This window comes from Prionailurus viverrinus, chromosome D1, assembly GCF_022837055.1.
Source record: "Prionailurus viverrinus isolate Anna chromosome D1, UM_Priviv_1.0, whole genome shotgun sequence".
NCBI lineage: Eukaryota > Metazoa > Chordata > Mammalia > Carnivora > Felidae > Prionailurus > Prionailurus viverrinus.
Window position 1 is genome coordinate 103,943,402 of NC_062570.1, and position 17,804 is coordinate 103,961,205.

Below are 17,804 nucleotides of genomic sequence, written 5' to 3' on the forward strand. Positions count from 1 at the left end.
GTCCCGGGGTGGGATGGAGGGGTGGGTCTCGGTATTAAATGAGATGGTCTCAGGAACCTCACAAAAAGGTGAGCCGAGACTGAAGGATCTGTAGGAGGAGGCAAGGCAGAGAGAGCATTTCAGGCAGAAGGAGCCACATAGGCAAAGGCCCTGAGGCAGCAGTGTGGCCCAGCTGGAGCAGGATGAAATGGTGAGGGGTATGTGAGGAGACCAGGAAGATGAGGGTTGAGCACGGTGGGGGGGACGTTGGCAGGTCACGCGGAGCTGTGTGGGCTTTGCCGGGACCTCGAGAGACTTAAGGAGCCATTGCGAATTTGGGGGGTTCCGAGGGGAGGGGTGACATGGTCGGACTTAGATTTTAAATGTTAACATTTCCTGCTTGTGGTGCTGAGAACCGACTCTGCCTTGAATAGAGATAAGTAGTTTCTGTCGGAAAAGGGACCTCTCAGTGAGTGGATTTTGGGGGTTCCAACCCCACCCCACTTGTCAAAACCGTAATGTGTCTGCCCTTTCCTTCCACAGGGTCCCCACTGTGCCAGTAAAGAACCTCAATGGGTCCAGTCCTGTTAATCCGGCCCTGGCAGGTAAGCGCTTGCTTTACAGCGGGTGGGGGGAAAAGGAAAGCTCGGGCCAAGGAGGTGGTGAGCATTTACCACAAAGAAAGAATTGAATGAAAGCAAATGTGGATGTTGGGAGCGGGGTGGGGAGGGCGGGAAGAAGCACAGCTTCTGTTGGAGAGGAGCAAACGCACACATTTCTGGGGCAGGCAGCGCGGGCCAGGGGAGGCTGAGTGAGTCACGAGAGCTTGTGCCGGGGAAACGGGGGGGGGGGGGGGGGGGGGGGGGCGGGTTTCCGGGGAGGGCGGTTGGTGGGATGCTGAGATGCTGAGATGCTGTGAGATGCTGGGAACTAACTCTGCAGTCCGAGCTCACGCCCTGCCCTTCCAGGAATCACCGGGATTCTCATGAGTGCAGCCGGGCTGCCCGTGTGCCTCACCAGGCCGCCCAAGCTGGTTCTCCACCCGCCCCCGGTCAGCAAGAGCGAAATCAAATCCATCCCAGGGGTTTCCAACACGAGCCGCAAGACCACCAAAAAGCAGGCCAAGAAAGGTATCAGCCTCCTTGTCTTAGGGGGTGTGGGAGTCAAAGGCGTGGGCCTCGGCTGTGGCTTTGCCGCCATCACCCAAGGTCATACCCGTGGCTTCACCCTCTGTGCCTTCGTTTCTGCATCTGCTAAGTGGGCCCAACTACCCCCTGTTCTGCTGATTGCACCAAAGTGGATTGTGCGTGAGTGAGAGGGAGGCACCTTAACAAGTGCAAAAACACGGTCGGGAAATATAGAGACACAGAACCACCAAGCGTGACACATAAAATGCGATACAAGGGACTGTCACTGTGGCCCTGGAGCCAGAACAGCCTGGGTTCCAGTCCTGACTGTCACACTTCCAAGTCATGTGACTGCAGAGAGCCCTTTTTCTTTCCTTTACAATGGGGTAAAAAACGCTCACAAGTATGGGGCAGGTTTGCCCCAGAACGCATCCATGACAGGGAGTGACCACTGCCCTGTGTCCCCCCCAGAGCCCCTGGGCTGACCATTCGAACCTTCCTTCAGGCACTCCTTCCTCCCTGTGCACAGTCCCGTCACCAGGGGGTCCAGATGTGTGTCTACCCTGTTTCAGCTCTGCGGCCGGTCTTTCTGGCCGCTGGTGTTGGTTGTTAAATGTCTTGACCGTCACCCCAGGCCCCCACCTTACAACCTTGTTTTGAAGGGTCCGTGAGGTCTCATGTATATTGTAACTGGGCCCAGGGCCTGGCAAGCAAGAGGCTCTCAATGAACAGAAGCTTCATTCTTAGAAGTGGGCTGGTGGGAAGGAAGGGCCTGCATCCTGGGTTTTGGCGGTTGCATGATCTGCTTCCTCAAACCCTTGCCCTACTTTTCTACTCCATCAGAAGTTCTCTGCTTAAATGAACTCAATTGCCCTGTTCATAGTCTGATAGGAAATGACAGGATTTCACACTTTCCCGCGCTTCCTGTGATTATTAATAGCACATGTTGGACCCTTAGCTGGAAAAGTGCTAAAGGTCTATGCGTCCATTAGCTTCTTTAATTGTCAAAGCAACCCTTTGAGTGGGCGCTCTTGCTTTGCCTGCTCTCACAGGTGAGAAAATAGAAGCTGAGAGAAGCTAAGAGGGGTCCCCAGGGAGGCACTGGTCCTTTTTAAGGTTGTATCATCCTGTCTCCTGCCTTCAGACTGGGCTGCCTCCTAGAGGTCCAGCCCCCAGAGAAATTCCAGAATCGCTGCAGCCTGTCAGGATGCTTCCCTGCTGCTGGTCTCCCGCACCGTCAGCGGCCAAGGAAGCTGTGGGCATAGCTTCCTGCTTTCCCATGAAAATAAAATCACTTTGACACCACATTACAGACCGAGACAGTACTCGGCACACTGTAAAAAGCATGTGATAAGCCTACCTCATTTTTTTTTTTTTTAATGCGTAACAGTTTACACAGTGCTGTCTTCTGCTACCTCGCCTCATCATTTGGGCATGCCCAGGCTCTTTGATTACACGGAAGAGAGCCCCACACCACCCATCTCAGTTAAAAAGTGGGTTTGGTGAAAACAGGCCCGGGGCGGGTTGGGGGTGGGAATGTCGGGGGGGGGGGGGAAAGACTGCGGGAGGGAAAGACAGGCAGGCACACCTCCCACCTTCCCAGACACCTAGCTCCTTCCTCCTCCTGCTGATTCCCTTTCAGATTCTTTTTTTTTTTTAATTTTTTTTTTTCAACGTTTATTTATTTTTGGGACAGAGAGAGACAGAGCATGAACCGGGGAGGGGCAGAGAGAGAGGGAGACACATAATCGGAAACAGGCTACAGGCTCTGAGCCATCCCAGAGCCCGACGCGGGGCTCGAACTCACGGACCGCGAGATCGTGACCTGGCTGAAGTCGGACGCTTAACCGACTGCGCCACCCAGGCGCCCCTCAGATTCTTAAATGTGGTTGCAGAATGAATTCCTCCCCCTGCCTGCTTTGAGCCTGGCTGCTGGCTCCCCTCTCCACATGCCCAGCCTGATGAGGCCGTTTGATCCCTACCTCTGTCTTGGTGGCCCACCGACCACCCTGTCCCCCCACAGGTAAAACCCCAGAGGAAGTGCTCAAGAAGTATCTGCAGAAAGTCCGGCACCCGCCAGATGAGGTGAGCGCAGGGGGGAGGCAGGGCAGGGTTCACCCACAGCTTCTCCTCTGCCGGGGGTTTTCCACAGGTTGCAGCAGGAGCGGATTTCTGCGTCCTGGCTGCTACAGAGCCGCTCAGAGCTGACACAGGGCTCCAAGGTTGGCGGTCTGGAGCCGCAGACCGAGGCTGCATTCTAAACCACCTTCCCGTTAACAGTCTGAATGTAGCAAAAATGGCATGACAAGCGTTGGGAACTGACGTTTATTTCTTCTTCTTCTACTTATTATTATTTTTTTAAGGAGGCTTGAACTCATGACCCTGAGATCAAGAGCCGGATACTTAACCAACTGAGTCAGCCAGGCCTCCCATGGGAACTGACTTTTAAATGGGCTTGATGTAGGGGTGCCTGGGTGGCGCAGTCGGTTAAGCGTCCGACTTCAGCCAGGTCACGATCTCGCGGTCCGTGAGTTCGAGCCCCGCGTCGGGCTCTGGGCTGATGGCTCAGAGCCTGGAGCCTGTTTCCGATTCTGTGTCTCCCTCTCTCTCTGCCCCTCCCCCGTTCATGCTCTGTCTCTCTCTGTCCCCAAAATAAATAAAAAATGTTGAAAAAAAAATTAAAAAAAAAAAATGGGCTTGATGTAGACCGGTGGTTCTCAGCCAGAGGGAGTTCAGCATGGGGGGGTGGGGAGGGGTGTGGGGGAGGGAACTGCTAATGGGCAGAGGCCAAGGGTGCTAAATAGCCACCGTGCCCAGGACAGCCCCCTCAGCGAAGAATTACCAACCCCAAATGTCAATAGTGCCAAGGTTGAGAAATCCTCTTGTAGGCTTATTGATTTATTTATTCTTAATGTTTATTTTCTTATTGAAAAAGTTTTTTCATGTTCATTTATTTTCGAGAGAGAGAGACAGAGCGTTAAGTGGGGGAGAGACAGAGAGAGAGAGGGAGACACAGAATCCCAAGCAGGCTGCAGGCTCTGAGCTGTCAGCACAGAGCTTAACGTGGGGCTCGAACTCATGCACTGTGAGATCGTGACCTGAGCTGAAGTTGGATGCTTAACCGACTGAGCCACCCAGGCACCCCAGTATTTATTTTATTTTTGAGGGTGGGGAGAGGGAGGGAGCATATGCAGTGAGGGAGGGGTGGAAGAGAGAGGAAGACACAGGATCCAAAGCAGGCTCCAGGCTATCAGCACGGAGCCCCATTCAGGGCTCCAACTCACAAACGGTGAGATCATGACCTGGGCCAAAGTCAGACGCTGAGCTGACCAAGCCACCCAGGCATGCCTCTTGTTGACTTATTTAAACAGCAGCCCTTCTGGTACACTTGAGATACAATTGCTTTGCAAACGTTCAGCTTAAATAAAGGGTCTGTCAGCAAGTGTCTGTTTCCTCCGCAAGTCATTGGAGAACACCAAGGAAGGACAGTGTCTCATCATCGCCCTAAAGGAGAGGACAGTTTTGGTGGTGAGCCCCAGGTGGCCTGTGCCACCAGCAGCGATTATTCCAGGAAGTTTTCTGCTGTGTAAAGTGAGATAAACCTAGATTTCGATTCCCAAAGGCATGTCTGTATATATCCTGGTTTGTGGGTTTTCTAGAAGAGGAACAGGGACACCTCACTGGATGTCTGATCATGCGAGAATCACTGCGGAGATCCTCTGGCCTCCCAGGCTGGGCCAGCGCTGAAGGCCTCTCTGCTCTGTCCCCTCCCACCCCCAGGACTGCACCATCTGTATGGAGCGCCTCACGGCCCCCTCGGGCTACAAGGGCCTGCAGCCAACAGTCAAGCCTGACCTGGTGGGAAGGCTGTCCAGATGCGGCCACATCTACCACGTCTATTGTCTGGTCGCCATGTACAACAATGGCAACAAGGTTAGTGCCAGCCTGCGGGGCTGGCCCCCGCCCGCCATGGGCCCTGGAGGAGCAAAAGCGTGAAGGCCCTGTTGGGGTGATTTGGGGTGTCTGAGAGGCACCCTGGGGGCAGCAGGAGTGAGGATCTTGGCTGTTCTCAGCAGGGTCAGCGTCCACACAATTACAACGTTCGCAAAACCTGTCTTACCCAACTGCTCCCCTCCCCCATCTCTACAGTGGGTGTGATGGTCTGAGAGGTGTAGACTTTAGTCCATGAGAGTTCTTGGGGCGAAGGGGGGTTGACAGTGTGCCCATAGTGAGCGTTCATTACTCCCAGTGTGGGCAGGTTTCTAGTCCCTTCGAAGCTCACTGTTGGAGGAGGGGAAGGCTGTCTGTGATGCTCACTTGGTCCATACTGACGGCAGAGCAGTGTTCCTCCATGAAGCTGGATTCCAGGAATCTGCGAGTCTCCTTAGATGCTAACTCTCTCTTTACACTGTCCGAGCTTTTACTAAGCCACTGACATCCCTCACGTCCTTTGCTGTGCCTGGAATAACCGTCACTCCCCTCTCCCCATGAATTCAAATCCTACTTGCTTCTCCAGACCCCGCTTGGATCGCAGCAGAATTTGAGGTTTCCCTGATGTCCCCAGCTTCTTACTCATCCCCTCCCCCACAAAAGTCTGCCTTTCGGGGTCTGCTCTGTACTTCTCCTGCTGTGGGAAAGAGGAGAGGAGAGAGTCAGCAGACCCAAGCTTGAACCCTGGCTTTAGTAACTGAGTGATTGTGGGCAAGATTTTCAATCTCTCTGAGATTTCATTTTCCATCTGGAAAATGGAGATAAAACAATACCTACTTTCCAGGGCATTATTACCATTATTAGTCAAATGGATATCTCCTTGGTATTATAGGTATAATTTTTTTTCCCTTCATCTTTATATAGCCCTGTGATTGAAGTTCTCAGAGTGCTGACCTTGGGCTGACCTTGGGACCTTTGTCTCAGAGAGCCCATGCTCAGTCACTGATGGATGATGTGGTCTGAACTGGTTTTCACTTTCCTGACCCTAGGTTAAAAGGTTTCATTGGGGCTTTGTATTTTAAGAGGTTATTTTGGATTTAAAGGGATTTTTTAGCATGTTCATTCTCTTTTTGATGACTATTTTCAAGAACAATCTAGCTCCTCTTTGCACTAATACTTTGAAGCATGCCGTTTAAAATTTTCTTCACACAGAAGAGGAAACAAAAGGACACAGAGAAACGCAGTGGTTCTCCCAAGGCCATGAAGCAAGTTAAGGCCAGAGCAGAAAGTGGAACCCTGGTTCTTGGCCCCAAGCCTTGGGTTCCTGTCCCGTTGACCACATGAAGTAACCTTCTCCATTGCCCTGAATGCAAGTTACTCCTTTAACATTAGTAGAGCTTGAGCTGAAGGTCCCCAAATAGCTCCACAGAGGATCGCTGTCCTCCTGAAATGGTGTGGAGGTCCTGGAGAGCTTCTCTCCTGGCTGTGTGACAGCCTTTTCTGCACACATGGCTCCCTGCCCATGTCTTCCTTCTCACCCACTTTCTTCTGGAAAGCCTGGGAACAAGGTCTCCTCCCAGCCGTGCAGGCCACGCCTCGCTGGGCCCCAGTGTGAAGCCAAGGCCCCTTATATGTCTGCACCCAGAGTCTTGCCCTGCGCCCCAACACAGCCACCGAGCCATGGGCTTTGTACAGACCGCTGAGGACCAAGCCCTAACTAGTGTCAAGTCCTTTAATGGTGCTGTGCCTCAGTTTTCTTCTCTGTAAAAGGGAATCATTTTTTTAAAATATTTATTTATTTGAGGGGGAGGGAGGGGCAGAGAGGGAGGGAGACAGAGGTGGGACTTGAACTCACAAACCAGGAGATCATGACCTCAACTGCTCAGGCGCCCCAAAATGGGAACCATTTAAAAAAATTTTTTTTTATATTTATTTATTTTTGAGAGACAGAGCACAAGTGGGGAGGGGCAGAGAGAGAAGGAGACAGAATCCAAAGCAGGCTCCAGGCTCTGAGCTGCCAGCACAGAGCCCGACACGGGGCTCGAACTCACAAACTGTGAGATCATGACCTGAGCTGAAGTTGGACGCTCAACCAACTGAGCCACCCAGGCGGCCCGGGAATCATTTTTAAGGCTAATAATAAATACTAAGGCTAATATTCCTTTAAAGCTGATATCAGGCGAGGCCTACGTGAAACAAGATGTAAAGTCTTTTGTAAGATTTAAAACGCCTTCACTAACAACGCATTCCCTCCCTCATTGCTTGTGCAGACCTTGTCCTCAATCCTTCAAAACCAGTCCACAGCTCTTCTTTAAGGACCATTTTCTTAAAGTCAGCTTCATCTACTTGGGCACACGACACCCACTTTCTCTTTTCAGAGCAGTGGTTTCTAAACCTGTACGAGCCTTGGGGGTCATAAAAGTACTAATAACAGTTAGAGACACGACTTAGTGGTCAGCACTTCCTGTGGGTTCTCTAATTCAATCCTTCCAACAACCCAGTGAGATAGATACTATTGTTTTCCTTGTTCTGTTACAAAGCTGAGACCCAGAGAGGTTAAGCAATTTGCTCCAGGTCTCCCAGCAGGTAGATGGCAGAGCTGAGAATCCAATCCAAAGTTCTCACTCTTCACTGCTACTTTCTGTAGCACCCCCCCCCCCCCCATCCAGTTTTGTGGCCTGGGGTGGGGTCCAAGCATCTTTGTTTCCAGCAAGCTTCGTCAGGATTGTGATGCTCAGCAGTTGGGCAGAGGCTGCTCCCTAGTGCTTTGTTGTTTGGTACTTCACGGCTCAATAATGACTCCCTGTGTATGTTCCCTGCCCGCATGGGCTGCTCTGCCTTTCAAGGATGGGGGGTCTCTCTTGCATGGCCCTTAGCATGGAGCTAATTTGTGGAATTTACTTATTTGGATGCATTTTGTCCCCCTGGCCTTTTATCTTTGTCCCCTTCCAGGGTTAGGTGGGGTTAGGGGTGTGTTGCCAAGACTGTTTCCCAACCTGGCTGTTCCTGCCTTGCGCCCTCAGGACGGAAGTTTGCAGTGTCCAACCTGTAAGACCATTTATGGGGTGAAGACAGGCACCCAGCCTCCGGGGAAGATGGAGTACCACCTCATCCCTCACTCCCTGCCCGGCCACCCCGACTGCAAAACCATCCGGATCATCTACAGCATCCCTCCTGGCATTCAGGTGCTCCCGAGTCAGCCATGGGCTTTTATTTACTTATTTTTTAAGTTTCAGTGTTTGCAGGCAATAGGTTTGTCTTTTTTCTTTAATGTTTATTTATTTTTGAGAGACAGAGACAGAGCACGAGGGAGGAGGGGCAGAGAGAGAGGGAGACACAGAATCCAAAGCAGGCTCCAGGCTCCGAGCTGTCAGCACAGAGCCCGATGCGGGGCTCGAACCCACGAACTGTGAGATCATGACCTGAGCCGAAGTTGGACACTTAACTAACTAAGCTGTACAGGTGCCCCGGTAATATGTTTGTCTTAATCTGTTCAGGCTGCTGCAAGAAAATATCACAGACTGGGTAGCTTTTAAACAACAGAAAGTTATTTCCCACAGTTCTGGAGGCTGGGAAGTCCAAGCTCAAGGTGCTGGCAGATTCACTATCTGGTAAGCCCCTGCTTCCTAGGTCATGGACATCTTTATGCTGTGTCCTCATGGCAGAAGGGGTGAGGGAGCTCTCTGGGGTCTCTCTTATGAGGGCACTAATCCCATTCATGAGGGCTCACCTTCATGACCTTATCACCCACCCAAGACCCAACCTCCAAATACCATCATCTTGGGGGTTAGATTTCAACTTGTTAATTTCCGAGGGATACAGACTCTCAGTTTATAGCAGTCCATTACTTCTTGTACTTCTTGCTTGCAAAATACATTCTGTTCCAATAGTCCCCAAAGTCTCAACTCATTCCAGCATCAACTTTAAAGTCTAAATCCGAGGACTCACCTACATACCATCTAAATCAGAGGTGGGAGAGACCCCCATGTACAAGTTCCTCTCCAGCTGGGACTCCGTGAAACTGAACAGGTTATGTGGTGGGGCCCTCGTGAACAGGATGGGTGCCCTTGTAAAAGAGCCCCCAGAGAGCCCCTGCATCCCTTCCCAAATCGAGGACACAGGGAGAAGACAGCAGTCTATGAACCAGGAAGTGGGCGCCCACCCGACACTGGATCTGCTGGCACCTTGGACTTCCCAGCCTCCGGAACTGTGAGAAATAGATCTCTGTTGTTTAAGCCACCCAGTCTGTGGTGTCTCATTACAGCAGCCGGAGAGAAATAAGATAATTTTATACTGTGAAAAGTTTCCTTTCCTCCGTCCACCCGGTTTCACCTCCTGCCCCCGCGTTCCACCATTGTTCTTACCTTCTTACGTGTCCTCCAGGATTCTCCGTGCACGTGCAGCAGACTGTTTGCACCTCTCCCATTGGTACACAGAGGGGGACAGTTTAGACATATTGTTCTGCACCATGGTTTTTTCAATTAACAATATAGTTTGTAGATCTTCCCATGTTGGTATAGAGGGAGCTTCTTCGTTCCTTCTTGGCTCTGGGTGAGAATCCATAGTATACATGCACCCTAATTTATATTCAACAGTCTCCACTTGATGGGCATATGGATTGCTTCCAATCTTTTTACTACAACAAATAATCCTGTAACAGATAACCTTGTATGCATGTGAGTATATCTGTAGAATAATTTTCCAGAAGTAGAATTTCTTTGTCAAATGATATTTGCATTTATAATTCAATAGATGTCCCTTGGCTTTGATTTTTGTGGGCATTTCTTTCCTCTTTTGAGTCTTTGAAAGACAGCCCTAAGGAACAAATTGAACTCTATTCCTAACAGTAAATACAAATGTGCCCCTTCCTTCACACATTGAAGATTTTTTAACTGATCTAGGATTCATTTATTTGGAAACTATTTATCAGTTCACCCTTCCTTCCTCCCTCCTCCTTGCCTTCTTCCATTTTGTCTCTTATTTAACAAACATTGGAGGATGGATTATGGGCCAGGCATGTTCTAGGTGCTGGAGAAACAAAGGTGAGCAAAGTGGACACAGTCTTTTCTCCTCGGAGGCTCCCATTCTAGCAGGATGAGGAAGTCAATGCCCAGATACATAAGCAAGGTATTGCCAGCTAGCGATAAGAGATGTGGCAGAAATAAACCGGAGCAGGTGAGATAGTCTGTAAAAGAATTTAAAGAAAAATATGGTTATTCCTGGAGGGACTTACCAGCCAGTCAGAGAAAATAAGTCTACATCACCAAACTATAGAACACAACATAATGTGCACCATAGATAAACACTGTGGGGGGTGGGGGGGGCAACACAAGAGGTCTTCAAAGTCTGAAGACACTTGGGTTCTGAATCCTGGCCGACTCTGTATTGGCTGGGACTTTGGACAACCACCATACCTCTCTGAGCTCGGTTTCTTTTTTCTTTTTTTAATTTTTTTTAACATTTATTTTTGAGAGACAGAGAAAGACAGAGCCTGAGCGGGGGAGGGGCAGACAGAGAGGGGGTACATAGAATCTGAAGCAGGCTCCAGGCTCCAAGCTGTCAGCACAGAGCCCAATGCGTGGCTCGAACTCACAAACCATGAGATCGTGACCTGAGCCAAAGCTGGATGCTTAACCAGCTGAGCCACCTAGGTGCCCCTTGTTTTTTTCATCTGTATAGCTGAGAACCTCCTGTGCAGGGGGCTTTGTAAGAATGGGAGTGAACATTTGTATGTGCATGCTGTGGTATTGGGCATGGTGGTCAGGGGCTCAGTGCCCGGTGACTGGCATTATGTGAGGAAGCTACTTGTCCGGGTCAAGAAGAAGAGGGCTTATGTCTGTCTGTCTGTCTGGGAGGGTCTGAGGAGACTTTCTGGTGCAGGGCACCAGTAGTTGAACCTTGAGAGCCGTAAAGAAATGGAGGAGAAGGTTTTTAGTGGGAGGACACAGCAGAGTTGTGGTGGAGAGGAAGTAGGGGTGTTGGTGGGCCACAAGGAAGAGTTTAATTTGGGGACTTGTGACGGTGGGGGATGGGAGGAGGGTGCGTGAAGGAGCAGAGAGTGAAGGAGGACTGTGGGCAGGCCATGGAAGGACCCCAGCATGGTGAGGGCTGCAGCTTTATTTGTCAGGCTTTGTTTGTCCAGCTCACTGCTGAATGCGACCAACATTTTGGGAAGTTGTGTAGTTGGGACTGCACTTTGGGAAGGTCAGCCTGGCGGAGGAGTGAGGGGTGACCTGATTAGACCAGTTAGGAGACCATTCTGGTCATGGGGCCTGAACAAGGAAGGTGCGGAGGATGAGGGAGAGGGAGATGTGGTTGGAGGTGGGGGCGGCTGCGACCTTCTGGAATGACTGGAGGCAGCCAGTTGGGATGGTAGGGACAAGACTGACAATATGGGAGTCAGGGAGTCGGGAGAGACAGCCGGTGTCTGATCCCTGGTGAGAAGTAGGGCAAAGATCAGGGCGGGGCAACCATTTTGCAGCAGATTCTTTTCCCAGCCTCTGGGACTAAAGAATGGAGAGCCAGCACGGGGGTCGAGGGGGTGGGAGGGGTGCTGTTGAGGGGCCACTTGCTGCCTGTGTAGACGCCATGGATCATGGATCGTCCAGGAAAACTCAAGCTTACACCAAGGGAAATGCATCTCTCTGCAGTCAGTGCAGCCACTCTGTAGACCACCCCTTGCGAGTCAGTAGCAGGACCCCTCAGTGCTGTGTCCGTCCCTGTCCCTGGAGACTCCAGAGACCACAAGGGCTTGGGGTTTCCAAGAAGAATCGAGAACTTGGAGTTCTGCCTTCACTTCAGAGAACGAGTCTCCAATCTAGAGGAGGCAGAGTCGTGACTGCTCCACTTGGCGACGTGCAGGGAGCACACAGCCTCCTGGGGTCAGCGCCAAGTGGGTGTCTGTGTTGCAGACGGGCAAGTCTCAGGAGGGTGAGGCGCAGGCAGAGCCGTGCTGGGAATCGTCTCTGGAGTTGGGCAGTCTGGCTTACAAACAGCTGTGGCCGTGAGCATGTTGTAAATGTGCTTTGATTTCATGGGACTATGAAATTCAGAACTGTCACGTCCTGCATCTCCAAGAAGACGACGTTGTTACCTCTCTCAGCCCAGGGGTATATTTCCCTTCTCCTGTATTGCGCTTAAGATGTTCAATTTGGAAAGGATAGATGATCTTGAGCCATGCTATTAAAAATCTTTTTAGGGGCGCCTGGGTGGCGCAGTTGGTTAAGCGTCCAACTTCAGCCAGGTCACGATCTCGCGGTCCGTGAGTTCGAGCCCCACGTCGGGCTCTGGGCTGATGGCTCGGAGCCTGGAGCCTGTTTCCGATTCTGTGTCTCCCTCTCTCTCTGCCCCTCCCCCGTTCATGCTCTGTCTCTCTCTGTCCGAAAAATAAATAAAAACATTGAAAAAAAAATCTTTTTAAATCACAGGATTTAAAACTCAGTTTGGGAGGGATGGGTGCCTGGGTAAGTTCAGTTAGTTAAGTGTCTGACTCTTGGTTTCAGCTCAGGTCATGATTTCGAAGTTCCAGAGTTTGAGCCCTGCATCAGGCTCTGCACTGACACGCAGGGTCTTCTTGGGATTTTCTCTCTCTCTCTGACCCTCCCCTGCTCTCCCTCTCTCTCTCTCAAAATAAATAAATAAACTTCTAAAAAATCAGTCTGGAACCACCATCCACTATAAGAAAAAAATGAAAAGTCTGTGTTTTCTTATAGTTTCTTCATTCATTCATGCATTCATTCACTCCTTGACTCATTTTTTTCAGCCACGACAATTACCATTTGTGTGAGAGCTTGTGCTAGGAGCTGCATGGAATTATCAATATTAGATTGGCTTCATCTAGAAGGGATTTTTTAAATGGCTCCACAGACCCTCAGGGGGTCAGGGATGCTCAGAAATTATAGACAAACATTTCTGTTTGGGGTGGGAAGGGGTTGGGAGGGTGGGGGGGAATAGATGCATTGGTTCTGGGAGAAAAATCCCTCACTTTTCATGAGCTTCTCAAGGGGGCCTGTAGATCCTGATTAGGAATCCTGGCTTCTGGCTAAATTCTGCATCAGTTTCTGTCCCTGCTTGCTTGCTGAATTGGGGTATCAGTGCACCCCCAAGTTCACTGCAGCATTATTCGCAATAGCCAAGACCCTACATGCACATCAGTGGATGAATGGATAAAGATGACTCCAAGGCTCCTGGCTCAGAGGCACTTTTGTTATTCTGAGTACTTTAGAGGGAAAAAGTTCATCATGTGCCTCAGGAAGCCTGGGCTTAAATTTTGGCAAAGCCATTGACATTGGAGAAGCCCTGTAACCTCTCTAGGCTGAAATTTTCCTCTTTTGTAAAACAAAAGAGCCCGTGGCCAGAGCCCCCCGGGTGATGATGATGAACATTTACTGAGCTCTTACTATGCACTGCGGTGCCAAGCTCACTTTAGCCTTCACACTCTCCGTATTCGATGGATGGGGGAACCCACACCCCAAGAGAGGGCTCCAGCCAACACATTGGGAGGTGGCCGCTCTGGGTCCAAATGCAGGTCTAACGACTCCAAAACAGGCGGGAAACCACTGCTATCACTGCTTTGGGATCTGTTCTCTGTCCAGACGCTATGACCGTTATTATTGTCATCATTACTTGAATTAGTCACGCATGGTCTGCACCCCTTCATTAAAAACATCTTGAAAAATGCCCTTCGCCGGCTTCCTTTCTGCTTTCAGGGGCCGGAACACCCGAATCCTGGGAAGAGTTTCAGCGCCCGTGGCTTCCCAAGACACTGTTACCTTCCAGACAGCGAGAAAGGGAGAAAAGTAAGAACGGGGGTTTGGGGGGCTGGGGGGTAGGATTTGCTTCTGTGTCAGGGCCCCAAGTTTTGCTTCCTGCTGTGCACAGGCTAAAGAGCTGGGTCTCTTTTTACCATAGACGCACATGGTAACAAGGTCATATTTGAGCCAACTGTAGGTTAAGGTGGGGACAATTAGAATGTTTTCTTTTGCAGGATAGTTGGGGCAGGGCTTTTTCCTCTCCTGGATAGCACTGGCAATAATTCATCTATTTTAGGATCCTTTCCCAGGGGGCTTTGCTGCTTAGCAGATGGTCCTGGGACCAGCACCAGTGACAACACCTAGAAGCTTGGTGTTGAGATCAGGAAGGTTTTGAAAATCCAATCATTTTCTGGCCTTAGCCACAGAAAAATGAACATAAAGATTTTATTCTAATTTTACAATTCATAGAACCACTGAAGCCCAAACCTCGGGGCACCTGGGTGGCTCAGTTGGTTAAGCATCCGGCTTCGGCTCAGGTCATGATTTCATGACTTCGTGGGTTCAAGCCCCACATTGGGCTCTGCACTGACAGAATGGAGCCTTCTTGGGATTCTCTGTCTGTCTGTCTCTCTCTCTCTACCCCTCCCCCACTTTCACTCTCTCTGTCTCTCTTAAAAATGGGTAAATACACTTTTTTTAAAAATGCAGAACCTTAGAAACTCCATTTTAACAAGATCCCAGGTGATCTGACAGTACATTAAAGCTTCAGAGGCACTGCTCCAGGGCAGGGATCCTAATTTGTGGGAGATTACCTTTTTTCTTTTCTTTTAATGTACTTCTGTATTCTATGACTTTCCCAAAAGACAGAGGGAAAAATCATTGGGTTTCTGGATCCCCAGTGATTCATGGTTCAAGCTTCCGTGGTTCTATGAATTGTAAAATTAGAATAAAAATCTTTATATTCATTTTTCTGTGGCTAAGGCCAGAAAACAATTGGATTTCCAAACCTTCCCTGATCTCAAAAAGGAAAAGAACCATTGATCTAAGGGGGTGTCGTGCCCCTTCTTGTGGGGTGCAGTGCTGGACCGGAAGTGGGTTTTAGCTAGCTTTCTCTAGGTCCTGCTGGGTAACAACCTTGGTCTCAGAGGCTGACATCAACAAATGCTGACTCTCATGCACTGTGCATGCCAGTGGCTGTGGCTTGTTTGGCTGCTATGAGTCTACTCTGTCTGCTCCGTGGGGCTCCGTGTCCTGGAATCCAGGCTGAAGGAGCAGCCTTTCTGTGGTCTCTGCCCTTCTCCTGGAAGGGAGCAGAGGAGCAAGAGAGAATCCGAGTGGAATAGTGTGAACCCACTACAGCTGCTGCTGGAAGCTTGTCACTCCTCCTCACCTTTCACAGGCCCCAGCAAGTCATGAACACCACACAAGGAACGGGGTCATGAACTGCCTACAAGGCAGCCCCTTGGGTCACATGGCAAAGGGCATGAGTGTTCTGTTACAGAGGAGGAAGCAGATCATGCGGAACAATGAGAAAATCAACCACATGGTGAAGATGTACCCAGTGCAGGGTCCTCAGATTAGAAGTCAGGACCAGTCCTGATCCTGAGCCCTGAGCAAGCCATATTTCTGTGCCTGAGCCCCAGCTCTACAGTCCCAACTGCTGGCTAAACATGTCTGCTGTGAAGTCCTACTGCTAAAACTTGAATCTTGCCAAGAGCTGCTCCCCTCTCTTCCAGGCCTCCCTCCTCTTGTTAATGACATACCCAGAATCCCTGGGACCCATATGGGACACAGTAGTCTCCTTGGACTCTCTCTCTGAGCCACTACCCCACTGGCTTGTTTCCCAGTGAACTGCCTGCCAAACCACGTGACTCCTTTTCTAATCCTGCCATACCCACCTAGTAAATACATTTTTTTTAAAGTTTATCTATTTATTTTGAGAGAGAGAAAGAGCATGAGCAGGGGGAGGGGCAGAGAGAAAGGGAAAGAGAGAGAATCCCGAGCAGCCTTTACACTGTCAGCACAGAGTCCGACACGGGGCCTGATCTCACAAACCATGAGATCATGACCTGAGCTGACATCAGGAGTCGATGCTTAACCCACTGAGCCACCCAGGGGCCCCATAAATACTTTCATCTTTTACCTGCCACCACATTAAGTATCTTAAAGTACAGTTTCTACCACCAAACTTTTTTGTTGAAAAGAAATAAGGTAGAAAAAAACCCAAAAAATTGTTCTGATATCTTTCCCTTCCTTCTTTACAAAGTACGATCTTCTCAGCTTGGCATTCAAGACCTACTATGGTGGGGGTCTGAACCTTCCCCTCTCACTAATTCCTCACCTTTATCCTTCACATCTGCTGGTCTGGGACCTTAACCTTGGGCTCTTGCACAGTGAGGTAATAAGAGCCTGGGCTTTGGAGACAAACTGGCCTGGCTTCGAGTCCTACTTTAGCAATTTACCAGATGTGGGGACTGGCATAAAGATGAACATTCTGAGGTCTTAGTTTCTGGATCCATATAACAGTGGTTATAATTTCTATCTGTGTGGACAGGATGTTGTTAAGAATTAAGTGAAAGTAGCATTTGTAAAATGCCCAGCATGGTGACAGCTGTTGTTATAATTACACATGCCTTGGCTCATATTCATTTACTGTGTCTACATGTCCTTTTCTATTAATGGACAGCTGGCCCTTAAACAACTCAGGGGTTAGAGGTGCTGACCTCTATCCTCCCAAAGCTGATATCCACGTATAACTTTGACTTCCCCAAAACTTAACCACTAACAGTCTACTGTTGACCAGAAGCCTTGCCGACAACATAGGCAGCCAGTTAACACGTATTTTGTATGTTGTGTGTATGATATACTGTATTCTTACAATAAAGTAAGCTAGGAAAAAGAAAATATTATTAGGAAAATCATAAGTATCATACTGTGAAAATATTTATATTTTATATTTTTATGTATTATATATATATTGTATTTTATATTATACTGTGAAAAAAAGACCACGTGTAGTGCACCTGCACAGTTCAAACTCGTGTTGTTCAGGGTCAGCTGTATCTCCCCCCTCCTCTCCAACAGTTCAGAAGCATCTTCCCCCATGAATTCTGAATGGATCCACATCTGAGAGTCAACAGAGTAGTAACTCAGACCACGGACTGTAAGTTCAGGCAGTCCTGAAGTCTAGGCCCTCTGCCATGTACTAGCTGGACGAACAGGGCAAGTCTTTATCTTCTGAGCTTCTTCGTGTGTAGAAAGGAGATAAGGAGAATACCTGTCTTGTCGAGTTGTTGTCACTGGTACGTGACCCAGTGCTTGCTACATAGTAAGTAAACCCTCGGGGGAGGGTCGATCGTATCTCTACCATGTGCCATTACTTCATGTTGGTATCACCACTCTTACAGTTCCCCACCTCCAGCCCACAGCGTGTCGACGGTCATTCTTTTTTGAATCCAGGTCACTTTTATCGGCCGTCTTCATGCTGGGTAGGGTGTTAGGCCCTTGTCTTGCTCCGCAGCCATTTTTAAAAAATTTAGCTGAATGAGAACACTCTTCAAGCCCGAACACCTCTCTGGGCCTCACCTATGAAATAGAGACAATAGTAGCCCCCGCCAGATCTGCCTCCATGTGTGGTTATGAGGACCAGGTGAGTAAATGAATGTGAAATGGCCTGGGAGAGGTCACCCCACTTCAACCATGTCACCGGAGAGCTCTGCCACACCACTAGCTGAGGGTGCACTAATGCCGCATTTGGGCGGTGGAGGGAATGGCGGACACGCTTCAGAAGCTCTTGGATCGTGAGTGCCTCGAATTCCTAGATCCTGTCTTTTAGCCAGGCTGCTGTAGCTAACATCTGTTGAGGTGTGGGTGCCAGGCACTGCTATGAAAGCCCTCGTACCATTTAGCAGATCAGAGCATTGCCATTTTGTAAGTAAGGAAATTAAGGCCCAGAGAGGGGACAGAATATGCCCAAGGTCACACAGTTAGTTGCTGACAGACCCAAGACTTTACC

At 49.6% G+C, this 17,804-nt stretch overlaps 1 protein-coding gene across 1 annotated transcript in view; it reads left to right on the top strand.

Annotated features, from left to right (window-relative positions):
- Positions 1 to 17,804, top strand: part of DTX4 (deltex E3 ubiquitin ligase 4) — a 37,011-nt gene that overhangs the window by 15,537 nt on the left and 3,670 nt on the right. Inside the window, 6 exon segments of the mRNA XM_047877237.1 lie at positions 523 to 584; positions 948 to 1,109; positions 3,130 to 3,191; positions 4,887 to 5,039; positions 8,060 to 8,221; positions 13,745 to 13,834. Of these exon segments, the coding sequence (XP_047733193.1) occupies positions 523 to 584; positions 948 to 1,109; positions 3,130 to 3,191; positions 4,887 to 5,039; positions 8,060 to 8,221; positions 13,745 to 13,834 (691 nt within the window).